We start from the raw sequence: 12,868 nt of genomic DNA on the forward strand, positions 1-12,868 counted from the left end.
AATTCCAGCCAATACAAATAGACCCTTACAAAAAAAGTTTTGAAACTGCAGTAAATGTACAGTAAATTACTGTGGTATTTTGGACCCAGTAATTGCATAATAACTGCAGTGTTATTCCAACACTCTAACTGCACTTACACTACAAAATTACTGCGGTAAAAAAAACACAGTGTTATTGTCGATCTAGTATTTGCAGCATATTGCAGTTACACTGCACTCCGACTGCAGTTATACTGCACTCTAACTGCAATCTTTTTTTGTAAGGGGATCATTTGTTTCATATAGATGTCCTAGCCTACCCCTTTCAGACAATACATTCATCCAGTATTAGCCATTTATCTATTGAAGGATGGGTTATTCATAAGTGTATAATCTCTGTCTCTTGTGCTATACGAATTTTGGCGGGAAATACTGGGTTACCTGGGAGAAAAGGGATTTATTCTCGGGATGGAACATTTGTAAAATATTCAACCCTACTCCAAATCTATCTCCTTAAGGCTGGGTGCCAAGTAGAGATGCACCGGGTCGGATTCTTACGACTATCAAACTCCCACCCTTCCGATCTCAGGGCAGACACTCAAACCACAAGGCCTCTGAGTTCCTACAGCTCTAATTGATCATTATTAATAGTTGTCCTATTGAGATGACAATTGCCAGAACATTATTTATTTATGAATTCATTTTTTTTAACCTTTGGCTCGCTCTTTCTCTCGCAATTCTACTCTGTTGTGATCCAGAATTAATGTACTGCATGTTCTGAAACCAACCTGCTCCGCTTTGACCTGCTTAGATTTGTATAGATTACTGTTCTCAATGGACTGGTTTCAATGGACTCCAAGCTCTCAATCATCACCATGGCTGTATAATACAAAGATTTATTTCAGACCACCACTACTAGCCCAACATGGATATGATTATTATCGTCTAGTTTGTTTATTTGTATTCCCATCCAGTTTGCATATTGCCAAGGCAACTGTTAGCACTGGAGCCATAGTACAGGGCAGTGATATGTCTAGTTCCGTCCTAATAACATCCTGACTGCAATACAGGAAGGGAAACTAGATAATCGTTTTACAGTGATGCACTACTCCCAAAAGCTTGAAGTTGAAACAGTCACAAAACAGTTATGCACTGCACATGCTCAAAGAACACAAATCAATCAAATATGCCAGTTAGCAGACATTTTTTTCCTGTGGGAATGGAACCCATGATCTTAGCCTGGGAATGGAACCCATGATCTTAGCCTGGGAATGGAACCAATGATCTTAGCCTGGGAACATAGAGGTGTTAGGTAACAAGGTCTGGGGTTTCTAACATAGAGGTGTTAAGTAACAAGGTCTGGGTCTTCTAACATAGAGAGGTGTTAAGTAACAAGGTCTGGGTCTTCTAACATAGAGGTGTTAAGTAACAAGGTCTGGGTCTTCTAACATAGAGGTGTTAGGTAACAACACCTGGGTCTTCTAACATAGAGGTGTTAAGTAACAAGGTCTGGGTCTTCTAACATAGAGGTGTTAGGTAACAACATCTGGGTCTTCTAACATAGAGGTGTTAGCTAACAAGGCCTGGGTGCAGAATAAAGGCACTGTTATGAGCTTGTAAACTGCTCTCTTGTTTAGCATGTGGTTTAGTGCGAGAGGATGTGGTTAGACAAACATCGATACCATCTCCAAGCAGACAGACGTTTCTGTCTCACTTTACTCAAAACGTGGTCTCTAAGCAGGAGGTAAACGTTGAGATGGGAATATACTAAAACAGAGATCAATGGCAATCATTACTGATACTGCCTACGTACCAGTTTCTGAGAAGAACGTGGGGGTGGATATGGGGTTTTCATATAAACCCTCATCACCATTATAGGTTTACAGATGCTTGCTTAACATTGTGACAATTGTTTTTGTAATTGCTAAATTTGATGCTACCAACACAGACCTGTGTTTGTTGGTGAGTGTTTGTGGGATGTTAACGCTTCTATTTGACTGTAAATACACCAGCTAACTTGTTTTATATGCTTATATTTTAAATAATAACAATAAATTGTATTTCTAGTTTCTAGCTGCCTTCACATTCCTGACTTCACATTCCTGCCTTCACATTCCTGCCTTCACACTCCTGCCTTCACACTCCTGCCTTCACACTCCAGCCTTCACATTCCTGCCTTCACATTCCTGCCTTCACACTCCTGTCTTCACATTCCTGGCTTCACACTCCTGCCTTCACATTCCTGCCTTCACACTCCTGCCTTCACATTCCTGCCTTCACACTCCTGCCTTCACACTCCTGCCTTAACATTCCCTCCTTCACACTCCTTCCTTCACATTCCTGCCTTCACATTCCTGCCTTCACACTCCTTCCTTTCACATTCCTGTCTTCACACTCCTTCCTTCACACTCCTTCCTTCACATTCCTGCCTTCACACTCCTTCCTTCACATTCCTGCCTTCACATTCCTGCCTTCACACTCCTGCCTTCACACTCCTGCCTTCACATTCCTGCCTTCACATTCCTGCCTTCACACTCCTTCCTTCACACTCCTTCCTTCACATTCCTGCCTTCACATTCCTGCCTTCACACTCCTGCCTTCACATTCCTGCCTTCACACTCCTGCCTTCACATTCCTGCCTTCACACTCCCCCCTTCACATTCTTGCCTTCATATTCCTCTCTACTTATTGTATGGTTTGTTCATATCAATCTCTGCTCCCCTCCTGATTAAGGTACACTGCATTGTGTTTCTTTCAGACGGGGTGCAAATCTGGGAAGCAGAAGCTACAGTAGACCGAGACAAGAGCCAGAAAGTGAGTTACCGTCCTATCACCTTTACCAACAGTACTAGCTAACTCCTACACTGTAAAAATAGAAAGTCTCAGAACACCATGACTGTGTAGTGAAACCATGAGAAGTAGTGCACCTAAGCTGAAATCTGGTGTTTGGAGGGTGTTTCAATCTAAACCCAATATAAGAGTTATGATACACTGAATGTGTTTTAACGCTGTACTATGTAACTTTCTGGGGTGACCCGACCAAATTCACATAGAAATGTGAGTTAAAGATCTATCATTCCCATTGAACGCAACTCTAAGGAACGGTAGATCTGTTCTATGTGAGCTATTTCTATTCTTCCCATTCTTAAGTTTTTGTACACCAGCTTCAAACAGCTGTAAATACAATATTTGTGGTTATTGAAAATATATTTCACAGCAGTTTAGATGTTACAATGATTCTCTACACTATGCATTGCTTGTTTTGTCACATAAACTGAAATTAGGAAAACAATTACAATTTTAGCATCCAGGAAATGGCGGAGCCATTTCTGCATATTGCACCTTTAAAACAGAAATGAAGTACTCTGAAACACTCAAAGTGGTTCTTCAACCTGAATATTGGTGTTTTAAAGAGAGTGTTGTGAAAACACTTTTTGGGGTTTCAGTGCATGTAAAAGTCAGCATCAAAACACAAAAACTGTGTTTTCTCATACGATCAATGGTTTACAAATGCTACTAGTTTATAGCCTAAATATCAATATTTTTTTGTGAAATTCCACCTTTATTTGTTCAACGCTTTATTTAGACAGATTAGAAACAGGAGGGGCAGTAAGATGGTACATTTACTCAATCAACCACAGCCACAATGTAAGAAATTATTCTGGGGTGGATTTAAATGGACCAACATATAGGCCTACTTAATAAAAATGAATGCAAGTGGTGCAGAGCCTGTGGTCTAGCGGTAACACCTCCGGCATAGACACATCACCCGTTTCCACACTGAAGACCGGGGTTAAATTCCCTGCTACAACCCTTCAGTCTGTTTCTCCCACCTATCTGTATCCCCTCTGTCATTTCATAACTGCCTCAATGATTTTGTTAATTTAATTTTACCAAAATAATGTTAGAATATATCTAAATGAATATGTTGCTGTAAGGATCTGGGTGTAGCTGGTGCAGAGAGTCAGGCGCAGGACAGCAGAGATGAGTAACAAAAGGAATTTTACTCAAAATATCAAAATACATGAAGTAACACCAAGCCCACAAACATCAGACCGAACTTACAATAAACAAACACGCACAAAAACCATGGGGAAAACAGAGGGTTAAATAATGAACGTGTAATTGGGGAATTGAAACCAGGTGTGTAAAACAAAGACAAAACAAATGGAAAATTAAAAGTGGATCGGCGAAGGCTAGGAGGCCGGTGACGTTGAACCCCGAACGCCGCCGAACAAGGAGAGGGACCAACTTCGGCGGAAGTCATGACAGTTGCTCAATTTCTTTCATGAGGATAACCAAAGAGACTGAGAGAGAACATTGAGGGATTGAACTCATTGGAAGTCTTTGGTTTTAATCACCTTGCTTTTCCTATCTTGCCACATGATTGTGTGTAATAAAAAAAAAGTTGACTTTTTGATTCTTTCAAACAATGTTGTATGCATGTTTGAAAAAAAAAAAGTATATTAGTATGAAGCTTGTTGTGCCATGAGGTGTAATGGATCATGATGAACGCATATCAAAACCGTCAGTCAAATTGACATTATATTCTTGCAGTTCAACCTCCAGCTAGTGCTGGTTGTTTGAACACTGTACTTGACAATGCCGGCCAAAAATGTAAGCTTTAAGACACTTCATAAAAAAAGATCTAATTCTGCCATAAATGGGACTTAAAATATCATAATGGTGTTTAGAAGCTTTTAGAGAGTGGAAACAACACCAAAATAGAAGATATCTAATTCTGTACTAAACAGGACTCGAAACACCAAAATAGTGTTTTCAATGTTTTCTGTTAGTGCTGCCAGTCCCTGGCAAGGTGTTGCACAACACTTGATTAAGTGGTGTTACAACACACCATGTAATGTTTCAGAACATCTCAGGATGATGTGTTTCAATACTCCAGCAAAGATATGGTTTCGTCTCCTTCAAGTTGGTGGCAGCTCAGTTGCCACTAGTTGTGATGTCACAAAGCACTTTTTAACAGTGTACTTTTCCTTGTCAATGTTCTTCTACATGATGTCATACAGTCTCAGTATAGATATGTCCACACCGTCGCCCAGTGATACTCTCTATGACAAATGACTGATTGACGTTCATCTGCACCATATGTTATATCTAGAGCATGCTGTTTGTGGAGATCCCTCCGTATCGAGATCCCACCATTCATCACGCAGCTAAAGTCAACTTCTATGTGATCAACGGGAGGAGAAAACGCAGTCAGGCGCAGCACTTCACCTACACTCCTTTAACCGGTGAGACCATCCTTGCTCTACCCTTACATATTTTAGTCATCATTAGAACTGAATACGGCCACACCTTACATTGCACATTTCATCACTATCCCATTGATTACTAGTTGAAGGAATAATTCCGCCAAGTTACATATTGACAATGTGTCATTTTTTAAAATGTGTGTGAACTATCCCTTTAACTTGTTTTGAGCACCAACTGTTAATTATAATCCAAAATCTGATTTAGATTTCATGTCCTTTTCAGTTCCCGCCATTAAAACGGAACCCGTAGATGACTTCCAGTTTGGCCAGCTGGGCTGCGCTGTCTCCCAAATCCTAGGAATGTCATCCAAGTCCTACCACCACACCCCCAGTAGCCATCTCAACCCTAATAGCCACATAGTGGCTGGCATGACATCCTTGGCAACCTGCCAGCGTGCAAGCCATCACGATCCCAATGCCTATCAACCACAGGACCCATCTGTCTGTTACCCCAGTAAAAGCCGAAGCCTGGGTAGCACCCCTGTCCTGTATCAAGATATGAACCACCACCCAGTGATGATACACAGTGGTTCCCCATCTCAGATGTCCTATACCCAGCATTACTCCAGCCAAGTGTCCCAACCCTTCCACCCCTCCCGCTCGGCCACCAATCAGCGAGTTGTCAACGTAGCTGTCCCATTGGCCCAACACCAGCACGCCACGATGGTGGGTGATGGGTACCGGGCTGCAGCTTCATTATGGAAGGTTGGTGACTCGCCAGAGGCCTGTTCCTCAGAAGGCCAGTACCAGGGCTTCATGCACACGGTGGTGCCTGTCTTGAGCAGGTCTCCACCGCGACACAGCCACATCCTGACCCAGAGAGGTCCAGCCGCTACAGGGAGCCAGAGTGGGCCAGTCCCTGGGAAAGTGACAGCGAAGCAAGAAAACCTGAACCAAGCCTATCTGGATGATGGTGAGTTAGTACAAAACATATTGGATACTGCAGAAATGAACTGTACCCCAGGCTCCTCTAACTTGTTGTTTTGAATTCGTGTATGGTTAAATGGTTATTGATGCTGGAACTTGAGATGGACTATACTGATACACAGTGCACAGCAACATCTTCAAAGAGACTCTGATATGTTTGAAAGAGGAAACTAATTTAGTCGTATCCCTAAGCTTGACTACAGTTTGTACAAAAGAGATACAGATAAATTTGATTTGATGATGAACAAACAGAAACAGAACATATACATACACACACAAACAAACATTCTAAATAGTACCAGATATGGGTTCTTTTTCTTGTAACCATAGCGGAAGCCTGTTTTTAAGGTTCAATAAAGAACCATGCTCATAAGGTTCCAAATGGAACCTGTATGGTCCTGTAAAAAAACGTTTTCCTAAGGTTCTATAATGAACCATTAAAAGGGTTTTGCAATGGTTACAACCCTTTTCTATGATTATTTATAGAACCTTTATGGAGAACTGATCTATAAATAACCACAAGACACCATCACTGGCCACAGTCATATATAATATGTAATGGCATAACACAACACTTTAGGTAAACTGGAATGACACTCTCATTCGAGGTTGCACAAAAAGAGCTGTGAGCAAACCATGCAACAAAATATTCAAGTAAGCCACCTCCCATACCACCTTATCACTAAAAGAGCAAACAACCCTTTTATGAACTTTAAAGAACCATTGAAGTGCAACGAGGGTTCCACATAGAACCATCACCCTTCCCAAAGAACCCTTGAGGAACCTTCATTTTTTTTGTGTGTAGAGCACATGTGTCAGTATGTGAATGTGTGCCAGCAGTAGCCTCCCATTATAAACTGCCCTAGCATTTGGGCCTCTTCTACTCTGAATCCCTCAGCATCAAATCAATTCTTAGACCCAACACTAGATTCTGGGTTTTGGCAATGAGGCCCTTTATCTACTTCCTAAGAGTCAGATGAACTTATGTATACCATTTTTATGTCTTTGCGTACAAGTTTGAAGTTATGTTAGCATAGATACCCATAGACTTCCAGTCATTTCGTTAACGGTAGTTATCAAAACTATCTCTAACTTCCTTCATACTGGACACAGAGACATAATGGTATCCATGAGTTCATCTGACTTTGGGGAAGTAGATAAATGACCTTATTGCCAAAATCCCGAAGTATCCCTTTGAAAGATTGGATAGCTATGAGTAACCACATTTCCATCCACAGTTCGTATGTGAGTAAAGTCACAACGTATAAAAAAATCATGACAGCTGTGATGGAAACAGGAAGTTTCATTTCATTCATTTTTGAAATGCAGAGAGATCATTAGTTCGTTCGACATGGTGTGATCTTTTTGTTTCGGTAAAATGTTGCATCCATTATGCAAGAAATGGTGGTGGAAATGCCTTCATGCTAAATATTGATATAATAACCATCATATCGAAGTAAACTTGGAGTCATGCAATGATTTGGTGTGTGGTCCTCCCACTACGACTCGGGAAACTATGCAGTTTATTAGGCTACATACAGTGCCTTGCAAAAGTATTTATCCCACTTGGCATTTTTCCTATTTTGTTGCATTACAACCTTTAATTGAAATTGATTTTATTTGGATTTCATGTAATGGACATACACAAAATAGTCCAAATTGGTGAAGTGAAATGAAAAAAATAACTTGTTTCAAAGAATTCTAAAAATGGAAAAGTGGTGCCTGCATATGTATTCACCCCTTTGCTAAATAAGATCTGGTGCAACCAATTACCTTCAGAAGTCACATAATTAGTTAAATAAAGTCCACCTGTGTGCAATCTAAGTGTCACATGATCTGTCACATGATCTCAGTATATATACACCTGTTCTGAAAGGCCCCAGAGTCTGCAACACCACTAAGCAAGGGGTACCACCAAGCAAGTAAGCGACACCATGAAGACCAAGGAGCTCTCCAAACAGGTCAGGGACAAAGTTATGGAGAAGTACAGATCAGGGTTGGGTTATAAAAAATATCAGAAACTTTGAACATCCCACGAAGCACCATTAAATCCATTATTAAAAAATGGAAAAAATATGTCACCACAACAAACCTGCCAAGAGAGGGCCGCCCACCAAAACTCACGGACCAGGCAAGGAGGGCATTAATCAGAGAGGCAACAAAGAGACCAAAGATAACCCTGAAGGAGAGAAAAGCTCCACAGCGGAGATTGGAGTATCTGTCCATAGGACCAGTTTAAGCCATACACTCCACAGAGCTGAGCTTTACAGAAGAGTGTCCAGAAAAAAAGCCATTGCTTAAAGAATAAAATAAGCAAACACGCTATGTCTGGTGCAAACCCAACACCTTTCATCACCCCGAGAACAACATCCCCACAGTGAAGCATGATGGTGGCAGCATCATGCTGTGGGGATGTTTTTCAATGGTGCTACTGAACTGAACTGAAGGAATGATGGATGGCACTAAAATACAGGGAAATTCTTGATGGAAACCCGTTTCAGTCTTCCAGAGATTTGAGACTGGGAAAGAGGTTCACCTTCCAGCAGGACAATGGCCCTAAGCATACTGCTAAAGCAACACTCGAGTGGTTTAAGGGGAAACATTTAAATGTCTTGGAATGGCCTAGTCAAAGCCCAGACCTTAATCCAATTGAGAATCTGTGGTGTGACTTAAAGATTGCTGTACACCAGCGGAACCCATCCAACTTGAAGGAGCTAGAGCAGTTTTGCCTTGAAGAATGGGCAAATATCCCAGTGGCTAGATGTGCCAAGCTTATAGAGGCATACCCCAAGAGACTTGCAGCTGTAATTGCTGCAAAAGGTGGCTCTACAAAGTGTTGACTTTGGGAGGGTGAATAGTTATGCGCGCTCAAGTTCTCTGTTTTTTTGTCTTATTTCTTGTTTGTTTCACAGTAAAAATATATATTGCATCTTCAAAGTGGTAAGCATGTTGTGTAAATCAAATGATAGAAGCCCCCCAAAAAATCTGTTTTAATTCCAGGTTGTAAGACATCAAAATAGGAAAAATGCCAAGGGGGGTGAATACTTTCGCAAGCCACTGTATTAATTAAGTTATGATGAACTTCACAGGGTGTTAAAAGTCCACAGTGATCTTGATGCTCCTTTCCAATAAATATCAAGGGTTTGATTCTGATGACATATTCGATGCTTGACTGCCATTTGACAAATAAAAATATTCCATAATTATCCATAATAGTCTCATCATGTAGACTAGCCTACCCACACTGCATCTGTGAGCTGTTGGCTAGAGAGCACGTGCCAAAACCAGAGTAGACACATTTGCTATTTAACACAATAGTTTGTGACAGAATGTGATGGAAACACATTGAACTTCAGATTTCTATTTGGTACTTGAAGACTTAAGCGAAAAAGTAAATTTTGACTATGTACTATGTACTATGTCATCACACGCTGATTTTTATACACAACAAATCCGCTTGGTGGGAACAAACCACTGGTGGGAAAATGCGCATATTTTCTTTATGCAGATGTTTGATATTCACATGAAAATCTGTTGCCAATTGGATGGAAACCTAGCTAGCAATATGGTAACAATTCCACTTAGTAGAGGGCAAAGAGGGAGTTACCAGGGTGTTGCATACACCTATTCAGTTCTCTCAAATCTACAAGTACCTAGACTGGGGTGTCTGAAGGTTTTAGATTTTTCCTTTCAATTAAAACCTAAACAACCAGGTGACAGGAGTTCCTTACTAATGTTACGTTCCCATAAGACAAACTCAATGTCGCTCACAACAAAGGGAACTAACAAAGAAAAATACGAGTTGGACAAACCAGCACAGGTGAAATACCTTCCGGCTAACGAGATGGACAAACCAGCACAGGTGAAACACCTTCCGGCTAACGAGATGGACAAACCAGCACAGGTGAAACACCTTCTGACTAACGAGATGGACAAACCAGCACAGGTGAAACACCTTCCGGCTAACGAGATGGACAAACCAGCACAGGTGAAATACCTTCCGGCTAACGAGATGGACAAACCAGCACAGGTGAAACACCTTCCGGCTAACGAGATGGACAAACCAGCACAGGTGAAACACATTCTTACTAACAAGGTGACACAAATCAGTGCTCCCTACGTGCTAATAAGCTACCTCGAAAACAGAAAAAAACGAAACCTGTAACACCAATTAGCGTGTCAAGTACAAGGGTGGAGCGAAAACCCGAAGACACTCGGCCTGCCGTGGAATGAGTTTGACACATATGACCCAGGAGGCAGGGTGGAAGGGTGTAGGGGTTGATGTGGGATTCAGAGTAACACTTTTTTTTGTGGATGCTCCCTTTCCTTGCTTGTCCAGCTATGTGGGTCAAAGCTTTAAATAGTCCCCAGCTAAAAGCCAGCTGAAGTTGTTTATCTATGTGTGAACCGACACTAAGCCTGGCAAGGTCAATGAGAGTACACGGTATCGATCATTTCAGAATGGATACAATTAGACTCCCCTAGTCGCTAAATGTGCTTTGGCATCCAAATAATGACGATTTAGTAAGCCTTCGTCATGACTGAACTCTCTCTACATGTTGTGTCGAAGTCTGCTATTACATCTAGTTATTTGTGTATTGTGTTGATTATTGCAGAGGCTTGTTACCTTGTGTGTTCATTTATGATTCATTGCTTATCAGAGGTAAATAAAATGAAGTTGAGCATGTGATCTGGACAGAATTGACATGCAGTTCTCACCATATATATTTGGACAGTGAGGCTAACATTTTACATTTTGGCTCCATATTCCAGTATTTTGGATTTGAAATCAAGAGTGTCGCCTTTTATTTGAGGCAATTTTCATAAATATCTGATTTACCGTATAGAAGTAAAAGCACTTCATGTATCTAGTTCTCCCATTTGGAGAAGTCATAAGTACATGGACAAATTCACTTAAAGAAGTAGTCAGAAGTATATTTGATCCCAATTCCATTGCACGCAATCACTATACCAAGTACAAACGTGTACTGTGACCTCATATTCATCATTTCATCTCAAATCCAAAATGCTGGAGAGTAAAAAAGTATTAGTTGTTAGTATTAAAATGTTTGCTTTACTGTTCAAATATGGTGAGGACTGTGTTAGGGAAAAAGAAAAATACAATATAATATATATAGTACAATATAATACATTACAGTATAATACATTACAGTATAGTACATTACAGTATAATACATTACAGTATAATACATTACAGTATAATACATTACAGTATAGTACATTACAGTATAATACATTACAGTATAATACATTACAGTATAGTACATTACAGTATAATACATTACAGTATAGTACATTACAGTATAGTACATTACAGTATAATACATTACAGTATAGTACATTACAGTATAATACATTACAGTATAGTACATTACAGTATAGTACATTACAGTATAATACATTACAGTATAATACATTACAGTATAGTACATTACAGTATAATACATTACAGTATAGTACATTACAGTATAGTACATTACAGTATAGTACATTACAGTATAGTACATTACAGTATAATACATTACAGTATAGTACATTACAGTATAATACATTACAGTATAGTACATTACAGTATAATACATTACAGTATAATACATTACAGTATAGTACATTACAGTATAGTACATTACAGTATAATACATTACAGTATAGTACATTACAGTATAGTACATTACAGTATAATACATTACAGTATAGTACATTACAGTATAGTACATTACAGTATAATACATTACAGTATAGTACATTACAGTATAATACATTACAGTATAGTACATTACAGTATAGTACATTACAGTATAATACATTACAGTATAATACATTACAGTATAGTACATTACAGTATAATACATTACAGTATAGTACATTACAGTATAATACATTACAGTATAATACATTACAGTATAGTACATTACAGTATAGTACATTACAGTATAATACATTACAGTATAGTACATTACAGTATAGTACATTACAGTATAATACATTACAGTATAATACATTACAGTATAGTACATTACAGTATAATACATTACAGTATAATACATTACAGTATAGTACATTACAGTACAATACATTACAGTATAATACATTACAGTATAATACATTACAGTATAGTACATAACAGTATAATACATTACAGTATAATACATTACAGTATAATACATTACAGTATAGTACATTACAGTACAATACATTACAGTATAATACATTACAGTATAATACATTACAGTATAGTACATAACAGTATAATACATTACAGTATAATACATTACAGTATAATACATTACAGTATAATACATTACAGTATAGTACATTACAGTATAATACATTAAAGTATAATTTATTCATTCTGTTTTATTAACAGATCAAGGACAATATATAACCATTAAAATTCATTAAAAAGAAACCAATAAAAATAAAAATTCTGTCAATGTTTTTGGAAATACACTTTCACTTATTTGAAAATACTAAAATATACTGACCCAAATACACTCCCATGCATTTAACCCAGGTATTTGAAAAAAAGCATTTGAAAATACTCTCAAATACAAATTGGTAGACTATTTCGTTTTTACAAATTACCATTCCAATACTCAAAGAATAGTACTTGTTTTGGACTGCTCAAATACACAGAAAAAAAGTTTTTTAAATACCAGATACTCATA

The 12,868-nt window shown here is 38.8% G+C and overlaps 1 protein-coding gene across 4 annotated transcripts in view; it reads left to right on the forward strand.

The window, feature by feature from the left end:
• LOC110528566 (nuclear factor of activated T-cells, cytoplasmic 2) overlaps positions 1-12,868 on the forward strand; it is a 35,134-nt gene that overhangs the window by 19,303 nt on the left and 2,963 nt on the right. For 2 of the 4 annotated variants that reach the window (XM_021610697.2, XM_021610699.2), the window contains exons 7-9: positions 2,738-2,793; positions 5,099-5,231; positions 5,476-6,165. In XM_021610697.2, the coding sequence (XP_021466372.2) occupies positions 2,738-2,793; positions 5,099-5,231; positions 5,476-6,165 (879 nt within the window). Of the gene's footprint in view, positions 1-2,737; positions 2,794-5,098; positions 5,232-5,475; positions 7,668-12,868 lie in introns of those variants that run through there. The other 2 variants (XM_036984168.1, XM_036984169.1) reach the window with 1 other exon arrangement.

The sequence above is a fragment of the Oncorhynchus mykiss genome, chromosome 7, assembly GCF_013265735.2.
Source record: "Oncorhynchus mykiss isolate Arlee chromosome 7, USDA_OmykA_1.1, whole genome shotgun sequence".
NCBI lineage: Eukaryota > Metazoa > Chordata > Actinopteri > Salmoniformes > Salmonidae > Oncorhynchus > Oncorhynchus mykiss.